This window comes from Astatotilapia calliptera, chromosome 9 (assembly GCF_964374335.1).
Source record: "Astatotilapia calliptera chromosome 9, fAstCal68.1, whole genome shotgun sequence".
NCBI lineage: Eukaryota > Metazoa > Chordata > Actinopteri > Cichliformes > Cichlidae > Astatotilapia > Astatotilapia calliptera.
Window position 1 is genome coordinate 29,766,629 of NC_137430.1, and position 18,307 is coordinate 29,784,935.

General features: G+C 39.8%; 1 protein-coding gene across 2 annotated transcripts in view; it reads right to left on the reverse strand.

Moving 5' to 3' along the window:
• Nucleotides 1-774: 774 nt before the first annotated feature.
• Nucleotides 775-18,307, reverse strand: part of LOC113029441 (vasoactive intestinal polypeptide receptor 2-like) — a 45,243-nt gene continuing 27,710 nt past the window's right edge. Inside the window, exons 5-14 of one of the 2 annotated variants that reach the window (XM_026180295.2) lie at nt 13,088-13,185; nt 10,436-10,574; nt 9,174-9,324; nt 7,361-7,421; nt 7,059-7,128; nt 3,794-3,885; nt 3,220-3,358; nt 2,476-2,517; nt 2,285-2,375; nt 775-970 (exon numbers count right to left, since the gene is read on the reverse strand). In XM_026180295.2, coding sequence (XP_026036080.2) covers nt 918-970; nt 2,285-2,375; nt 2,476-2,517; nt 3,220-3,358; nt 3,794-3,885; nt 7,059-7,128; nt 7,361-7,421; nt 9,174-9,324; nt 10,436-10,574; nt 13,088-13,185 — 936 coding nt within the window. In that variant the 3' untranslated portion in view covers nt 775-917. Of the gene's footprint in view, nt 971-2,024; nt 2,376-2,475; nt 2,518-3,219; nt 3,359-3,793; nt 3,886-7,058; nt 7,129-7,360; nt 7,422-9,173; nt 9,325-10,435; nt 10,575-13,087; nt 13,186-18,307 lie in introns of those variants that run through there. The other variant, XM_026180294.2, reaches the window with a different exon arrangement.

Sequence of the window (18,307 nt, forward strand, 5' to 3'; positions counted from 1 at the left end):
AAGGGAAAGTAAATGGAGTTACTGAAAAAACAATACATTTAACAGGTGTGGTAGGCCTTATTAAATTACATGTAAAACAGCAATGATCCATGATAGACTTTCAGGAAAAAACTGAACTTCAAGAGGATCATAGTGAAATTACTGACGATAACGTGCTGTTCAGACAGCCGTTTTTGTTGAGCCCTGAATTTGGTACCAACTTAAACACACATTGTTATCAAATGCATTCAAAACATGAAAAAATGAAGAGTGACAAGAGCTACAGTTACCCAGGAAACACCAATGATATCTTGCCAGTCAAAACAGAGGGGTGTACTGCAAAGTGAAATTACAGTAATAGATCAGAAGGCTGCAGTATGTTGAGCTTAAAGTCTGGAGGTGAAGGTGGATCTCTGTTTACGTGGCTACATCACTGTGGTAACTTACCCTGCTCCTAACACTAATAATAACCCCTTCTTAGTACCTGATTGAACCTCCTGTGCTTTCTTTTAAGGTTTAGGATCATATTAACATGATAGCATCACATAGTCACTCCAGTTTTGTGGGCTTCACATCCACTACCAATTTCCTGTTCCACTACATCCCAAAGGTTCTCTACTGGATTGATATCTGGTGACTGTGGAGCCGATTTAAGTGCAGTGACCTCATTGTCATGTTCAAGAATCCAGGTTGAGATTATCCTGCTGGAAGCAGCGATCAGAAAATGGGTACACCGTGGTCACGAAGGGATGTGCTCACCAGCCTGAACCGATCTAAGAAAGGATGGATCCATCCTTTCATATTTATACCAAATTTTGTCCCTACCATCCAAACGTGGCAGCAGAAATCGAGATTCATCAGATCAGGCAACATTTTTCCAATCTTCTGTTGTCCACGTTTGGTGAACCCGTGTGAAATATAGCCTCAGTGTCCTGCTCTTAGCTGACAGGAGAGCCATCGGGTATGGTCTTCTTCTGCTGCAGTAGCCCATCTGCACCAAAAACAGACAGATGTTGACATTGTTTCCACATACAGTAGTGGTCTCTGCTTCCCATGTCAATAATCAGCTCAGTGTCTGAATCAGTTAGCTCAGTGGGGCTTCAAAGTGAGAGGTCGGGGATTTGAGCTGCCGTTATTTGGTTTTATTTTTTATTTTTTCAGCTTTGTTTTCGTTAAAAAAAAAACATAAATAGATTTTTAAACAAAAACTTTCCCTTGCATATTTCCTGAATCTTTTCTTGGACAGTGAGTCTTAACTTACAATATTAATGAGCTGAACAGCCTGTGAGATGACTGAACTGAAAAGCAGGAATAAATATGCTTACCTATAAGCATATTTGCAACATAATTTGCAACATCTACTACGTCACAGTAGCAACCAACAGAGCTGAAAAACTGCACCAAAAACTGCAGTTCCTCTACTGGCCACGTGAGGCTGGCTCCACATCCCCATAGCCTGCCATGCTAAAATGCCCAACTTCACGGCACATATAAGCATGTTTACAGCCTGATATGAACAACACGTTTGGTCTCTATAATTAATTTCTTCCTTCATATCAACTGTACAACTGTAGATAACTCAGCCATATAAATATAGGTACGGCTTTTTTATTATGAGGTGGATTCTTTTTTTACTTAGCACTAATCAGCAGGTATGGATGAACCTTATTAACCAAACATACTCTGCATATCAGTTAAAAAAAGAAAAGCTTATATGAAAGGAAGAACTAGATCAGCCCTACAAAACTAAACATAAAATATGAATATTTCTGTATACATCTACCTTCAGGTATATAAACTGTATGGTTACTTTCTCCAATATGGATTTAGCATTTTTATGTAAGTCTTAATTTGTGCATTAACTATTTGAAAACTATTTTTTCAAGTCAGTTAGTCATTCTTTGGATGTGGAGAATAATTATAAAAATGAATTTGTTGTTCTGGAAACATTATAGGAGGCACTGTTTCATCCGTTATGTGTTTAAAAATGTTAAAGATCATTGTGAAATCTCACGCCGATGTGGAAAAAAAATATATATATCTCCGGAGGTTTGACGGTCCAAAACGAAGTCTTTCACCTCAAAAACGTTTGCAAGCCACAAGTTCAGTCCCTGCAGCATCAGGCAATATGTCTATAAAAGCGAGGTTAAGTATAATTCCTCCACACTGACCGAACATGAGCGCCCGTTCTCAAAGTCTTTAACAAAACAGGCTGTTTGTGTCGCAGATCACAGCCCGGTGATCTCAGTCTGCAGGATGGATTGGGCTCGGGAGTTTCTAGAACACTGGGTCGAGCTTTCTGTACCATTTTGGTTCACGCTGTGGAGCCTGAAGTCCTGTCCCACGCAGCGCTTTACAGAAAAACACTTCCATGTCCTCCTCAGCTCACTCTGAACCTTTATGTGCAAAAAAAAGAAGAAGTAGAATTATATTAAATATATTATATATTAAAAAATCTTGTAAATTATGTTACGAAGAACACATGCATAGGCTCACCTCACTGTTGAGGAAACAGTAGAGAACCGCTACAATTAGACCCTAAAAGGAAACAAATACCACCATAACAGATCAGTGCCAACGTGTCAGAAACAAGGCTATATTAATACTAAAGGATGCTGCCTTTAAGGGTCACCACCTATCCCGAGCATCCTCATCTGTCACACCAACCCACTGCATGTCCTCATTCACTACACTCATCAATCTCCTGCATTGTCTTCCTCTTTTCTTTCTGCCTTTATTAGAGGCAGTGAGAGAGAAAGGAAGGCAGAAGTGTGGAGGCAACTTTAAATGACTGGTTTGTTGGGACAGCACAAGAAATGAGCACATCAGAGTGACAGCTCAGGCTGAGTCTTTGGGGACAAAGTTAGAGAGGCAAGGCTGAGGTGAGATGGTGGATATGTTGGACAGAAGCTGCCCGGCAGGAGGAAAAGAGGAAGACCGCAGAGAAGAGTCAAGGATGTGGGGAAAGAATGGAGACTGTGTGCAGACACAGAGCCGGACATTAAACTAGGACACAGTCAATGAGCTAAAAAAAGAACATGCAATGTTTATTTTTCTTACTACAGCTCCCAATCATACATGACTATCTTGTAAGGGTCAAAATTCTTGATGTGGTTCTCTCCTTTGCTGGGTCTTAACTTGATGACATTTTTATCTTCCACTACAGTCATTTTCCTACCAGAGCAAAAAAGGCAAATCATTTTATTTAGGAATTTTATGTTTTTAAATGTCTTATAGTACCTGGAATGATCCGAGGCCGAGATCGAAGAAGATCTTCACTTGCTTCACGTTTTCATTTTCCGGTTCCATCAGGTAGAAAAACACCACGTAATACACCCCAAACAGAGGGATCAGCAGGAGTGTGGACTTAGCCAGGCGCCTGATAAACACACATAATACTCACTCAATGCACACAATACATTTAGACTAAAACTTATCTGCGAGACCATCAGTGGGAAATCTCTTTCTTTCACTTTTTCTCAACAGTGCAGAAAAATTGTTTATTCTGGATATTAAAAAGGAGAGTTACAATGAGGAAGGAATGGCTATTATTTGTTTGGTAAAGAAAGAATAATCAAAATCATTTGTTTCCAGATTGAGAAGCAGAAACAGGCAGGAAGATTGATTCTAAGATGTCCAAGTTTAAACACAGTTAGCTGATAATGTGATAATGGTTCCTGTCTAATGTGTCGAGGAGATTTGATATGACTGCTGCTTTCGTCACCACATTATCAGGAAGCCCTCTTAAATGCATATGAATCTAATCAGCGAGAGCTCGGAGGTAAAAATATGACTCCTCAGTTCCTTGACGTACTTGTATTGGCATTGATCGTTTCCGCCCACATCACAGCTGCGCAGTTTCTGCACCAGGATGCGGATGATGCTGATGAACAGGATGAAATTGATCTTGTAGAGAAACACGGCAGAAAGAAAGAGGAGTCATATTAGCGAAAAGTGTAGAAAGGTTAGAAACAAATTTCTATGAAATTTGTCTGTCCAGGAGCAAAGAGTCCAAAAACTGACTGTACAGTTGTGTTTCCGAACTCCATCCATCCATCTTCTCACATTTACCCAGGCTGTCTGGATAAGTTTGCCTAGGCAGAGAAACGCAGACCTTCCTCCACCCAGCTACCTCCTCCAGCTCATCTTGAGGAACACCAAAGCATTTCAAGGCCAACTGGGAGCCATAATCTCCCCTGCATGTCCTGGGTCTACTTCAGGGCCTCCTCACTCAGGTCATAATCTTAGATATCCCCACGCCACCTCCATTGAATGTGGAGGAGTAGCAGCTCTAATCTGTCCCTCTAAATAACTGTCACTTTAGGTCACCACAGCTGAAGGCAGGGATGTAGAACGACCAGTAAATTGACAGCTTCGCTTTTACGCTCAGCTCTCTCTTTACCACAACGGACCAGTATAGTGTTCACATCACTGCAGACATGGCCCGAGTCCATCTGTCAGTCTTCTGCTCCCCTCACGGAGCCAAGTGACGAGATACTCGTCCACTGTAAAGCTCAACAACCCTTCATACAGTCCACTCCACACTTGGTGGTTTTTTGCTGGGGACCTGAGTAAGTGAAATGTGATGTACTTGCATTTACAGAGTGCTTTACTAACCACTCAAAGCTCTTTAGAGTGCAAACTTTAAGGACTTTATGTATCTCACGTCCATGGCCATTTTAGCATCAGCACTTTAACCTTTGATGTCTTTGAACTACGAGAGGAAGCCCCAGCACCAAACACGGGCACAGGAAGAACATCTAAACACTACACACAAAGGCCTTAGCTGGGTTTCAATTCATTTTGAAGAGCAGTTCCCATATGTTGATAAAAATCAGCTGCAGTGTAAGTGGAGGGGCTCACACCCACATACATGTGTTTATGTGACATATATGATGATGATACTTAAAAAATACTTTTTCAAGAATAAGAAACCAGCCAACCAGGTTACAAAAACTGAGAGGTGCCGAAATGAAAACAAGTGCAGCTAATAGCTGTGCTTAGCTGGATCATTAGCCACAGTGGGACCAAAGGCCAGCAAGGGAGGCGTGTTCAAATAATGCTGCATTATAAAAACTCTAACTTCGACCATATAACCAAATCTGAATCCTCAAACAAGCTTTTGACATGTTGCAAATATTTTTACAAAACATCACTCAGAGGTGTATTTTTTGTATATGCATTCCCCTAATTTTAAGTGTATTTTCTCTGGTTTTCTGTGTTAAGTGACTTCCATCACTCAGTCATACTGTTTGAACAAGCAGTTCACGAGAAAGCTACGCTCCAAAACCTGCCCAGTCATGTACCAACATACACAAGCACACATTCAGAGACCATGTCCTTACAGATGAATGCGTTTTCAGAACAATAACTTTACAACTGCTTGCATTTCATATATTTAGAAGACATCTATAAATCGTAGTTATAGCCAAATATAAATGGAAACTTGATGGCACAAAGCATATATTAGAGCACACATTATTGCAAAATGCTCAACAATCGAATCGTACAACGTCAGTTACATAGAGCTTCGCAAAAACAAGCAGTAAGCAGTTCGCTCACAACGGATCAAGCAGAGCTTCACTGTTGCAACAAGTAAAAATAGTAAAAATAGAAAAGTTCAGCATGACAGCTCTGATGGATTATCTGCTGGTTCGCATGTTTTGAAATCGACTGCTGACTGATTGAATTTTATCTAAAACTTATCTGTTTGCAGATGTTTTCTCAATGACTGAGCAGCCTTTTTTTTATGAATGTCTGTATCAGAGGATATAATTGTGTCTGGGATTTCCAGTGTAAATAAAGAGATCCACCATCTGAGGCCAAGTCTCACAGAAAATCCAAAAATAGCGATAAAATATGTCACACTGTAATTTTTTAGTATGCTGCGTATGGAAATGAATGTTGCTGGAGTAACTTTGCAACTCTGAAACTAACGGATTTCAATGGGAAGGATGATTTATGCCTGCACTGCTTGTTTGTTTTAGATCACTCTGGCTGTGACACTTTTGACATAATCAGAATATTTTATCCCAATCTGTGATCTTTTGCTAAACCTCATCAACTAGTTTTGATCCTTAAACATTTCTCCTGGAAACCCAACAATAAACAGTATGTTAAAAAGAAACATTATCTGTGAGTACTTTAGCAAACTCTATTACCAAAATAAAAACTACAGTACAAAGTGCTCTGGTTCAGTCCAAGAGTTAAAGTATAACCATCTATGTGTGTTAAAGCTTCAAAATTAAAAGGACTCATTGTGCAGATTGACTCTGGTATGGTTTATAAAGATGTGAATGCTATAGTCATTCGTTATTTGTATATAACATCTTCCCTAGAAAAGTACTGAGTATTGCTGCTGACCAAAAACAGATCAGCAGCAATACTTTTGTAGTTTTTAAATGATGCTGAGTTTGTACCAAGTGAGTGAAGCTAACATTCTTGCCATCATTAGACCACCAGCAACAGCCTGAACCTTTGATAAAAAGCAGGATCCATGTTTTCATGTCATTAATGCCAAATCCTGCCATCTGAATGTTGCATGGCATGTTTCCATTTAGCATCAGTTGAACAGGAGCACTTAAACGATGTGTCCAGTAAGTGTGTGACTCTAAAAACCAATGTGTGGCTGTACAGGCTCTGTAATAGTGCATCATTTTTAATATGGTGAATATTTATTTGTAAAATAAAAATAATGATCCAATGTTTTATATTTTAGTAGAAGAAAGCAAAATAAAATGAGAAAATGAAAACAAGGACAAAGCAGGTGAAAATGAAAATGGATTTCAGTTCAAATTGCAGATTAATGACTAAAAACAACAACAACAACAAAAAACAGACGAAACAGACTTGACCTATTAATTTAGACTGTGTTATACCCACTGGTGGGGCATAATGGGCTGTGTGTACAATCATCCTGACCACAGATCCACTCACTTTTACTCAGGTCAATTCTTTATACTGTTTATAACTAATAAGGATTGTGTCCAGGATGCCGAAAAAACATTTAAGAAGTGCTTTTTTAATTCATGAAAAAACTCTGTCTGATGTATGCAAGGTTATCCTGGGACAAAACTCACAATGATAGATGCCATGATGGGCCAGTTGATCACTCTGTTTGGTATGGGGGTGTTGTTCATCTCCCAACACCTGGAAGTGAGTAAATAAGTCAGTGAGATTTGTAATATTTCCTGACCTAGAGATGGTTAAATGAAATCAAAGATGCATTATTTTTGATATAAGCTTCAACCAATGCAACTGCATGCATGTGGTGGAAATTAAGGATAAGCATAATGTGCCGCCTGCAAGTTTGTAACGTTTGATTTTTGCACTGACCTTGACACAGTTTGTGAAAACAATGTTTAAACACTTGCAGACTCACCCCATGTCCTCCATGTATATCCTACAAATGATCCATGCCACGATGAACACAAGAGGGATTCCTGAGAACCAGAGAGTAGAGAGGAAGGTAGATATGGAGGAGAAGAGGATCTGTTTAGGTTCTCTATCTGGCAGGCACAGAACATCCTCGCAAAGTGCCACAAAGGAAATATGACGTCTACACACACACATTAAACATCTGGGGCTGAACGGTGATGCATTGGGGAGGAACTGTTGGTAAAGTGGAGATGGATAGTGGAAGGAAGGTGTCAGAAGGCAGCAGCTGAGACAGAATGGAAGAGAGCGAACGCAGAGGCCAGGAGAGTGTTTACTGCCCGGACTTTCCCTGAATACACCAGCTCACTTCAGCAGCGTGACGCACTGTCTGCTGGTTGTCTGAGTGCTGGCACTGTGTTTTGCAGAGGCTAAAGGGGTGCTACAACAGGGCTGTCTATGAAATTTCTAAATTTATCAATATAATTGATTTTTTTAAACTGCAGGGTTAATAGCACGCTAACTGCAACCAGGGAACATTGAATGAATTGTTATTTTCATAAACTTTTCTGGTCTTCCTGACCTCTCGCAGCCTCATTCGTACGGAGCTTAATTCTCTGCAGGGATTTTCTTAAGGGCTCGATCTGCTTTGCATCAACACCTCCTGTGATAAATTTAACCTAGCATGAATCCCAAAGAGCGCAGTGATGTATTGCTGACCTATATGTGCTGTGTGGGTAGTGGCAGACATTATGTAGCAGAGAAGTGTGTTTGCTCATTGTGAAGAGGTCATTTGTACATTGTTTAGCACTGACTTGCCAACAGCTAAGCTTGGGCAGGTCAGCTAGTCTCATTTTATGTGCACATAAAGGTTAAAAGGAACAATTAGCCCAGTTACTGTACATTAAGTAGATTGCTTAACAAAAGCCATCCGTGTCAAAAACATATTAAAGCATAAGGTTAATCTTCAACGGTTTCAGGGGTCAGTTTAGCACAGGATTAATTCAACCGAGTGGTAATGATGGAACAAATTTCACAACTCAATTCGTCTCTAGAGAGAGAGACTGCGCTTTGTTTGGAAATAGTTCAGATTTTGGCCAGCAGATGGTAAATGTGAAAAAAAATGTTGGGACAAAAGATTATGAGCAAGTCCAACCTCACCCTGACTGAAACACTGCGGGAGGACGTTAAGAGAGCTGTGTATAAACAAATGCCTGCAAATCTCAATGAACCGAGGTAATATTTTAAAGAAGAGTGCCAGAATTTCTCCACAGCAATGTAAGAGACTGATAAAGCCATTCAAAAAGGTATTACTTCAAGCTATTGCTGATAAAGAAGGTTTTAAAAGTCACTAAATCATGGATGTAATTAGTTTTTCACTGGATTGCATAGTATGTGAAACTTTGTAAGAAAGAGAAAGTTCCAAGTAGCTCAGCTCCCTGATGGTTCGACCACTTTGTTAGCTGAGTGATGTTAATGGACTGTTTCTACTTCACTGCACTCATGTCAGATAACTCTAAACTTTCTCTGTGCAGAAACCAAACTAAGTCCACAATACAAGTGCTCTAAACTTTCACCAGGAGTCTGAGGTTTCCATTATTATTCGTTTTTTTAAATCATCTTTAGACTGTCTTACATTGTCTTTGGTTTCTATTCAGTTTTAATAAAGTGTTTTTAATGCATGATCGTCAGATGTTTCAGTGGGTTTTAAGACATTAACTTGGTGATAGGAACATTATCAGTGGTTACACATAAGACCAGGACAATAAGACTGTAAAGACAACATAAAGTTACGGTGCTCTCATTGTGGTTCAACCTACCCCAGCCGATGAGCATGTAGATGGAGAGGCGGAAGGAGTAGGTGGGGAGGACGAGCAGCAGCGTGTGAAGGTAAAGACCTTCAACCAGCAGCCAGAAGAAGTTAGCTAAGATGAAGTACTGGAAGAAGATCAGGCTGGCCTTACAGCCCACCTACACACACGCACACGCACACACACACACACACACACACACACACACACACACACACACACACACACGCACACGCACACACACACACACACACACACACACAGCAACATGCTTTGTTACATCCATTCTATAGTTTGCATAGTAACGTTCTGTATGTAATATTATAATTTGACCACAAAGAAATACATTTTCACAAAGAATTAGAAGAATCACCAACTTCATTGTGAACCTTGATGACTGGCATTAGGGTGACTGTTTTTACACTGTGAAAAGATTTCTCAAATGTTTTGTGTAAATGTGCAGTTGAGCCAGTGTATTAAAAAAATCTGCGCTTGTTTCCAATGAATTTACTAATTTACTTTTCTCAGAACTGAAAGACATTTGTTTTTAACCGCTCCATGAACGGTGATCCACATGGTAGAACATTCAAAGCTGGAGAACTATTGCTCAAGACCACTTTATAAATTACAAGTCTGGCTTTTTGGAAGAAGAAATGAGTGATGTCTTTTGCACAGGACTGTATATCCAACCCATGACTCCTGGATTAACGGTGCTAGAAATGCAAATTTGAAAACTCTCTTCAGCATGTGTGGACATGTTGGAAAAAATGCAGATATAGAGGTAAACTTTGCAAGCCACCCACAGTTTTCTAAACTAAAGCTGCTTCTTTATGTGAATGGTTTCCAATGCTTCACTCTGAGGTCATTTATAGCCATCTGCCTAAGGACCCTCAGTGCCGTGCAAAACATTTAGATAGATTAGATTCTTATCCATCACACACACACAAAAACAACATCAGGAAGGCGTCTAACTGGTTCCAAATTCATGCTTCTGCATGACAAAGAGTCCAAACATTTAGCCAGAGTCATAAAAAACCAAACATTCAGTTCAGCTACAAGAGTCCTGCAACAGATGGCCTCATAAAGTGCTCATCTCCAAGATGCTTGGAAGAGCCCAGAAAGTTTTTTAAAGGTGAACGTTGGTATCACCAATACAGACTCCTCCTGTTTCTACTTTAATTAAGGTTCATCTAAAGGTTTTTGTACATATAGTAAATGTGTTTAACGGTGAAGTAAAAAATGTGTGTGTGTTTTCATGCGTGAAAGGCTACCAGCGAGGGCTGTTGGCTGCAGTCTGTGGTTTCACCATACGAGAAGAGCAGGGTGTCTTTGACGAGCACTGCGACGGCGCGCAGGATGAACGACATGAACAAGTTCAGATGGATGTAGTTCCTCATGCAGTGGAGTCTCCTGTAAACACGCACACACACGCAAACATAGAGAAGTGTGTTTACAGAGTGTCTGGGTGTGAATTGACTGAAGGATGCGGTATCTAAACATGTTGATAGCGGCCGAGTGAGCAGCTGGAGTCCATCCAGACTGAGCTTCGCACATCTCTACAAACTGTTATCATGCTCCGTATGTTCGGAAGTGTTAAGAGTATATAAATAAAAATGTGTTATATAACCCGATTCTGAATACATCATTTGTTCAAATTATCTTGACTTTTCAGGATATTTGCACAACAAGACTGATAACTTTGCCTTCAGCGCTGGACCCTGCCTGACTTTACACCTCACGTTTTTTTCAGGATTTCCGCACTTTAGAAGAACAAAAATGATTCATTCAACATATGTGAGAAGACTGAAGAGGTCAGAGCCATGACCCCAAACTCTGATTGCAGTCTGCTGGTGTAGTAAATGTGAGTTTTCTAAAGAAACGTGCTCTCCAAACCCTGTATTTGTTTTCTTTAAAAAGATGACCTGAGGGGCTGCACGAGGGCCCAGCATGAGACTACGAATCGTGCAAAGTCACTCTGGCAGCGTCTAAGAATAGAAATCTGGAGCTATGATGTAAAACTGAAGACAAAATCATCTGTTTCTGATTTCTTCACATACCAACTTTCACTGTTTCAGGGAATTTAAATTGAGATGTTAGATTAGTCATTATCATTAACTTTACAAACCTATTTCAAAAAGGGAAGTTTCATGGTTTTTTTTTACATTCGTCACCATATTTTTATGTTTAAAAAGAGAAAGACAGTTTCTGCAGACTTTTCAGGGTTATTGTATTAATAGAAAAAGTGTGAGGCACCTTTGTTTGTCCTTCATAAGAAGCCTCATTTACATATAAGAGATGTTTATTTTAGGTTGTTCCACCATCACCCCTGTGGATGTTTCCAGCAGTGTCCTTGTTAAGCTCAAAAGCATCGCCCTTGTCTTTGTTACTTTTACTTTGTCTTTTAGGTAAGTAAGAAAATTTGAATCCGTCCATGTGCACACAACATTATAAGTCATGACATCCAAAGGCAACAATTTGTAGAAGTTTTAGCTTCTAGTTATAGTTAGTTATAGTTAAAGCTGGGTCGGGTGACCATGAATTATCTCTTAGTTATGCTGCCACAGGCTCAGGCAGCTGTGGGACTTTCCACGAAGCAGCGACAACTTCTCCTGTCTCCACTCTTCCACAGCATGTCCTTAGATGCCACCACTGCGTTTGTGTTCTCTGTCCTCTCTGTGCCTCTCCAACCTGTTCGCTTGTTTCAGCAAGTCTGCCTAACACACGCTTTCTTCCTGAGGCGAAGAATAAAAGCCCCTCTAATGCACCCTTTGACCGCCAAGAGAAGCATCCAATACTATCAGTTGCTTCTTAGTTTTAGCTTTTTTTTCCTACTTCATTTTGCTTCATTCAGCTTTAGTTGTGTTTTGTGTGCTTTTGCAGCATTTTTTAATTTGCTGGTGTCCATTTGACCTCTCAGGGCGACTTTACGAAGAGGTAAAAATACTATTGTGCAGGGTTACTGTGATGGAACATGTTATGTCCTGAGTAAATGCCTTGATGAAGTTAATGGCACCATCAGGACAAGCAAGGCAATCAATGCTTGTCCAGTGAAATCTAAAAATAGACATTGATTAAAATCAAATTGGACTAAAGTATCTTAAAGTAGGATTGATCTGCTTTAGTCTGCTTGACTGAGAGTCAAATTAATGGGTGTGTTTGTGTCCTGTCATCAGCGCCTGCAGCTGGGCAAACTGAGAGCACAGCTGCTTTTTCTGGTTGTTTGAACATGCATATTGGGGATTATGTCTCGTCTTTGATGGGTGATCAGGACACTAGACAAGTCGTCTGCGGCTCTGCTTTCAGTGTTCTAGGATCAGATAAGATCTGTACTTTAGATGGAAAAAGAACAAATATTAGCAAGTAATTATCAGAATAATCACGTGTAAAGTAAAAGAGTTGCAGTTTTTGTAGTTACAGGAGATGTTTTTTAACAGTAGCTTTTTAATAGCTGTTTTATTAAATATTTAATATTATTACATATTTATATGAGAACACTTAAACTGAGTTCATCTTAAACATCTGCAGCAGAAGCATTTTACTTTTGAATTTTGGACAATAATAAAGTTTTGTGTGTAATGAGGTGCTTTCATAGTTTTTATTTCTACTTTTACTGCATCAGACGAAACTCTACACAGCTCAATATTTGCACTTCCTGGTTGTCTGTGACTCCACAGCTTCCTTTATGCTTCTCTTTCCTCCACTTTCCCATTCATCAAACAAGTGGTGACAGCGCTGTGGTCTCTGAACATGTGCTTTTGTCCCTGTTATGGGGATTTTTTTTCTCTGACTATGTGGTCACTAATGTTCTGTCAGTGTTGTTTGTCTTTATAGTATACAGTGCCTTGAGATGACTTGTAATTCTGGTCACCATGAATTAAACTGAAACAGTGCTTCCGTGAGCTGTGGTCAGTGAGTGTTTTTACCTGAACAAACAGATGATGATGGTGCTGGTTAGCAGAGTGATGATTGACAGGCTGTGGCCCAGATTGGACAGAATCTGCACCGCCTTGTAGAAGACCAGCTGCAGACATACACAAAACAGAATTATTATTATTTTCCTGCTTATCGAATCATAAATAATGGAGCTGCTGTCACATCGATTGTGAAGCACAGCTGGGTCCCCATCCTGAGTGTAACAGTGGATCCTGTGAGCACCTCAAATGTTCATGTAGATTTTAACGACATTCTTTGCCTTAATGACTGCTGAGTAGAATTAATTAAAATAAATGTGTGTCCTATTCTTCTGCCATGAATCTATTGCTTTCTTTTCTAGGCACCTCTAAATTTAGAAGAAGTTGTACAAATATGCACCTTTTACTCCTTTGGTCCACATAAAGGTACGCATAGAGGTCCAGTACACGTATGTAGGCTGTAACTGCAGGGACAGGTATTGACTTTTATTGTACTTGTGATTCTGATGTTTTGAGTTTTATAGTGAATAAGTAAAGAAGAACTCTCTAGTCCCCTGTAAAATCCCAAAATAGTTCGACCGAAAAAGGATAAACGGCCACTGAGGATTTCATAACTTGCACAAGGGTATTTCCTTTTATAAATACAGTCTGATCACAGAGGAGGAAAATCGTGGTGTGAGAAATAACTGTCCAGGAAATTTTTCCCACACCACGAAGCGGTGATGATACACTGATGAAACACGGCACTCATTCTGCCCACTGCTTCTTTGTCCAGAGTGGAGATGCTCTTTCACAATAAGGGGAGGGTCCAGATAAGAATGAGGATCTGTTCCTTCTCAAAACAGTTCAAACCTCTCCTCTGACTCTGGCCAACACACACCCGCAGAGCATTAATGCTGCTCGCAATGTGTGGGTTTGTCAGTGCCTGGCGTTCGTTGCTATCTCATCATGTATAAACAACATTCTCCACCTCTGACACACCATCTGGCAATTAACCAGATATACACATTGCACATCTACATCTAGCCTATATAAAATATACTCACTGACCTCTTTAGGTTAACATCGCTTCACAATGCTGAGGGTGGACACCCTTCTCCATCCATCCATCCATTCATCCATCCATCCATCTTCTACCACTGACAGTAGAGAAACCCAGAACTCCCTCACTCAGGCATTCCCAAGTCAGCTGAGATATATTTATATATCCAGCAGCTCCTTTCTCTCTTCCTGGAAGTGGCACCCAGGACGCATCCAAATCAGATGCCTGGACTGCCTTACAATTGTACAATTTCTCTGAACCTGTGTAAATTCTAACCTCAGCTTCCCGTTCTTAGCTGAGAGGAGTGGTACCCGATGTGCTCCTCTGCTGCTGCTTCAAGGTTCAATCTGTTGGATTAATCTGTCTTCAGAGATGCTTTTCTGCATATCTTGACTGTAACTGTTGCCGTCCGATCAGCACAAAGAAGTCGGGCCTTTCTTCTCTGACCTCTGACATGAATGCATCATCTTTGCCCAGAAAACTTTCACTCACTGGATATTTTCTCCTTTATGAGAAAAAGGTCCACAGAGATGGTTGTGTGGGAAAATCCCATTAGATCAGCAGCTTCTGAAATAGACGACCAGCCCATCTGGCACCAACATCCATGTTACAGCCAAAGTCACTTAATTCACCTTCCTTCTCCATTGTCATGCTCGGTTTGAACTTCAGCAGGTTGTCTTGATCAGGTCTACAAGCCAGTCAGTTGTAGTTTTTACCTGATGCCATTAAACAACTCCATGTCCTGTTTTGGTGTGTTGGTGTGTTTATTGAAGTACTGTGACATACACTGGGTCTACAAACCCAGTATGTAGGTAAGACAAACATAAATCACTGACAAAACATGCTAGTTATGCAGGAAATGTGGCTAACAGCACCCGGAGGACGGGGTTTCAGGCAAAACAGAGAAAATGTCTCCTCTTTAAGGTCTAAAGTCCTCACATAGATGGATTTCCTGAAGTACGGGACGTAAGTGGAAGTTGTCATTTTGAAACATTTGTATTTTTCACGATTTCCATTTTTGGAGACTTTCATGTTCTCTCTGTTCTTCTTTTTAAATTTTTTTTTTATCAATTTGTCTCTTTTATCTTTGGCAATCACTCACTCTTTCCATTTCCTCTTATTTCTTATCTTTCATTTTTCTTACATACTCGCTTGTTGTTTTTCACACAACATTCACCGCCTAATGATCTATCATGTCCTCCCCCCAAATTTTTTCAATCTGTAGTCCAGAGATTTTCCATCATTCTGATAAAGTTTGTTCACTAACTTATTTGGATCATCTTGATAATCGATGGTCATTCATATTTGAACTATTGTGATAATGTACTTCAGTCTAATGACTCCTAAAATAGAGCTTAAATGTCTTTGTAATGTTCAATATTTACATTTTAGTGAAACTGTTCTGCAGGCTTTGAGGTGACGCAGATAAAATATATGAACGCGTGAGACTTTTTCCATTGTGGCGTTTCTACTTTTAGAGTTTCGGTCCCTGTCTGTCCACTGTAAATATTCGCACACAGAGACAAATATCTGAGCATACACAGACGGTCGCAGCCTGGCATCGGTGTCTCATTCCTCAGCACGATTCTCAGGCCTTCTGGCTGGGAGCTGATGACCTGCTGGCTCTGGTCTGCTGCAGCCGCACTGCCTTCTATGTCCAAATGCATCGTCTCCATCCATAAACTCTGGCTCATTCACTCTCCATTTCTGCGTCCTGTCTGACACTGGAGGATTAAAACAATGCTGAACTTAAGGCTGGGTATCTTCATGGCCATGGTTACAGATTAAATCTACAGGACTTCTGCTCCTGTAGAGTTTTAATCTCCTAAGACCCCAACTCTTTCATGGCATGCATTTTTAATTTCTCTTTGATATTTGGGCAAATTGGGACCTGATGAATGTAAAAACAAAGAATTGCCACATTTGTTTTCCCTGATTTTTGTTTCTGACAAAAATGAGATGCACATATAAGGATATTCCTTTAAAATTCAATAGAACAGTGGCTGTATAATGTCCTTGTAAGTGGACATCAGGCCTTTGTAGAGCAAAATTTAGTATTTTGGTCTAGACAACCCAAAATGTGATGTCCACAAATGTGGACAACAGGTTCTAGGAAGTTAAATCAAAACTGCAGGACAGAGACCCCTGCCCTGTTCATTTTAGGCTAAAAATATTCCTGTTAAATCTCAGTTAGCTCAATTAGTTGTTTGCTTTTAAAAATAATTTCTAAATGATGTATTTAAATAAAAAAGCATTGATCAAAGACAAGGCTCTCAACTGCACTCACAAAACACTACCAAGTAATAAAGGTTTCATAAAGGTATGAAAACTATTTCAACAGCTAATGACATACAGCTTACTCACATCTTAAAATCAGGACTGAGTCTTTATGATGGACCTAAGTACAGTTATATCACCAGACAGTAATGAATTCTCAGTAAGCTGCATATGATACAAATCATAATTATGTTGCCATTCCCTCGTTTTTAATCTGGCAGATAAATAAAGTTGGAGAAGTTGTTCTGTGTGAATAATGTCTTTGGTCGCAAAGATGAGCGTTCTTCACTTTCATGACAGAAACAGGATGCATGCTCTTTGACAAAGTGAAACCATGATGCAGACTTTGAGCAGTGAAATGTTTCTCATCTCAAAGTCTGTTTTGAACCCTGGCAGCTTTGTGTTGATTGCTGAACATAACTCAATTTTAAGGCTTTTATTTTTTTACTATATTTGTGTTATTTTTCCATCTAATTGCTGCATTTTAAGAGGAAATCAGTGCACAGACTCCTCTGGTCAGAAGTTATTTTTTAATTCCAAAAAGAAAAATGCACGATGAGCTTATAAATTACACCTCGTTGCTCAGATTAAAACTCTGTTTCCACACATATTTGGCTTCTGATTTCTTACAGACAATAGTCTGGGTCATTTATTAGCTCCACCAGTGAGATGTTTCATATGTAAGATTCTCTCTTTGTCTGAGGCACAAAGCATTATGCAATATTTAAGGCACATAAATTACAAACAGAAGAAGAAGTCATAAAACAAATCTATATCACAGAACTGTTGTTTTTCTTCTTCCCCTGTCACTGGGCTCTCAGAGCCACCACATTAAATATGAAATGATATCACCGTGTTGGTGTTGTTCCAACAACATCATGAAAATGTCAGTGCTCCAAGGTCGTCCCTGCAACTGATCATTCATGTTGTTTTAACTCAAGAAGAAGGAATGGTCAAAGGAGAGGTTTCATTGTCTCCAATTCCTTCTATCGGAAAGCCACTGTGGTGCACAAGCTTTCTAAAGCCCGTTGGGAAAACCAGTTCAAGAAGTTTTGTTTCCCAAATCTAACCAAGCCTAAATCTAACTGCAACTGAAAACTGGAAACAACCAAGTCTGAAGGAAATAATTGATCCTTTTCTGTGATTGCACTCAAGACAAGAACCCTAATTTTCTAAAAAGAAATCATTAGCATGGATAAGTGAAACCAGTGTGGATGTGAGTTAAACTAACATTTTTTCCACACGCCTGAAGAGAGCGACTCCTCAGGTTAAGTTGTATAAAAGTCTGTGTGCCGTGGACTGCTGTCACACACAGGATTGTGGATTGCTTGGAGCCCAAATGCAGGATGCAGGAGACAGAAGTGAACATAGGCTCAACTGTTGATGGTGTTGAATCCAAAAGTCCAAAAAAAGAGATTGAAGGCAGGAGACTTTCAAGAAATACTAGAAACCACAGAACTAGGAAACACAAAGCTACTTTGAAACACATGAAGACAAAGATGAGATTGTTAGAAGGAACTGAATGGAAACACTGGTAATGTCACTAAATATAAACCTAAAGTCATCAGAAACTAAAGCTAAGAACTGAAGTCACAAATAACAAGGCTCATACACACAAGGTTAACAAATAGTATTATTAACAGAAAACTAAATACTGACTAAGCAATGTATACAGAAGCCAATGAAAACCCAGAAGAAGGATGGACTAATACAAACTTAAAACCGCGAGTTTAACGCTGAGACGTCCAGACAAGGATGAAGGCCGTCGTTTTGTCACCTGTATGCTATGAATGTCGCTGCAGTCGGTGTGAGCTCAGTGCCAGTGGTGTCGTCTGGCTTCAACAGAATGTTTTCCAGATGGAAAACCTTCATCTCTCCCACAGGACACGAAGAAAAGCTTTACTAAAAAGCAA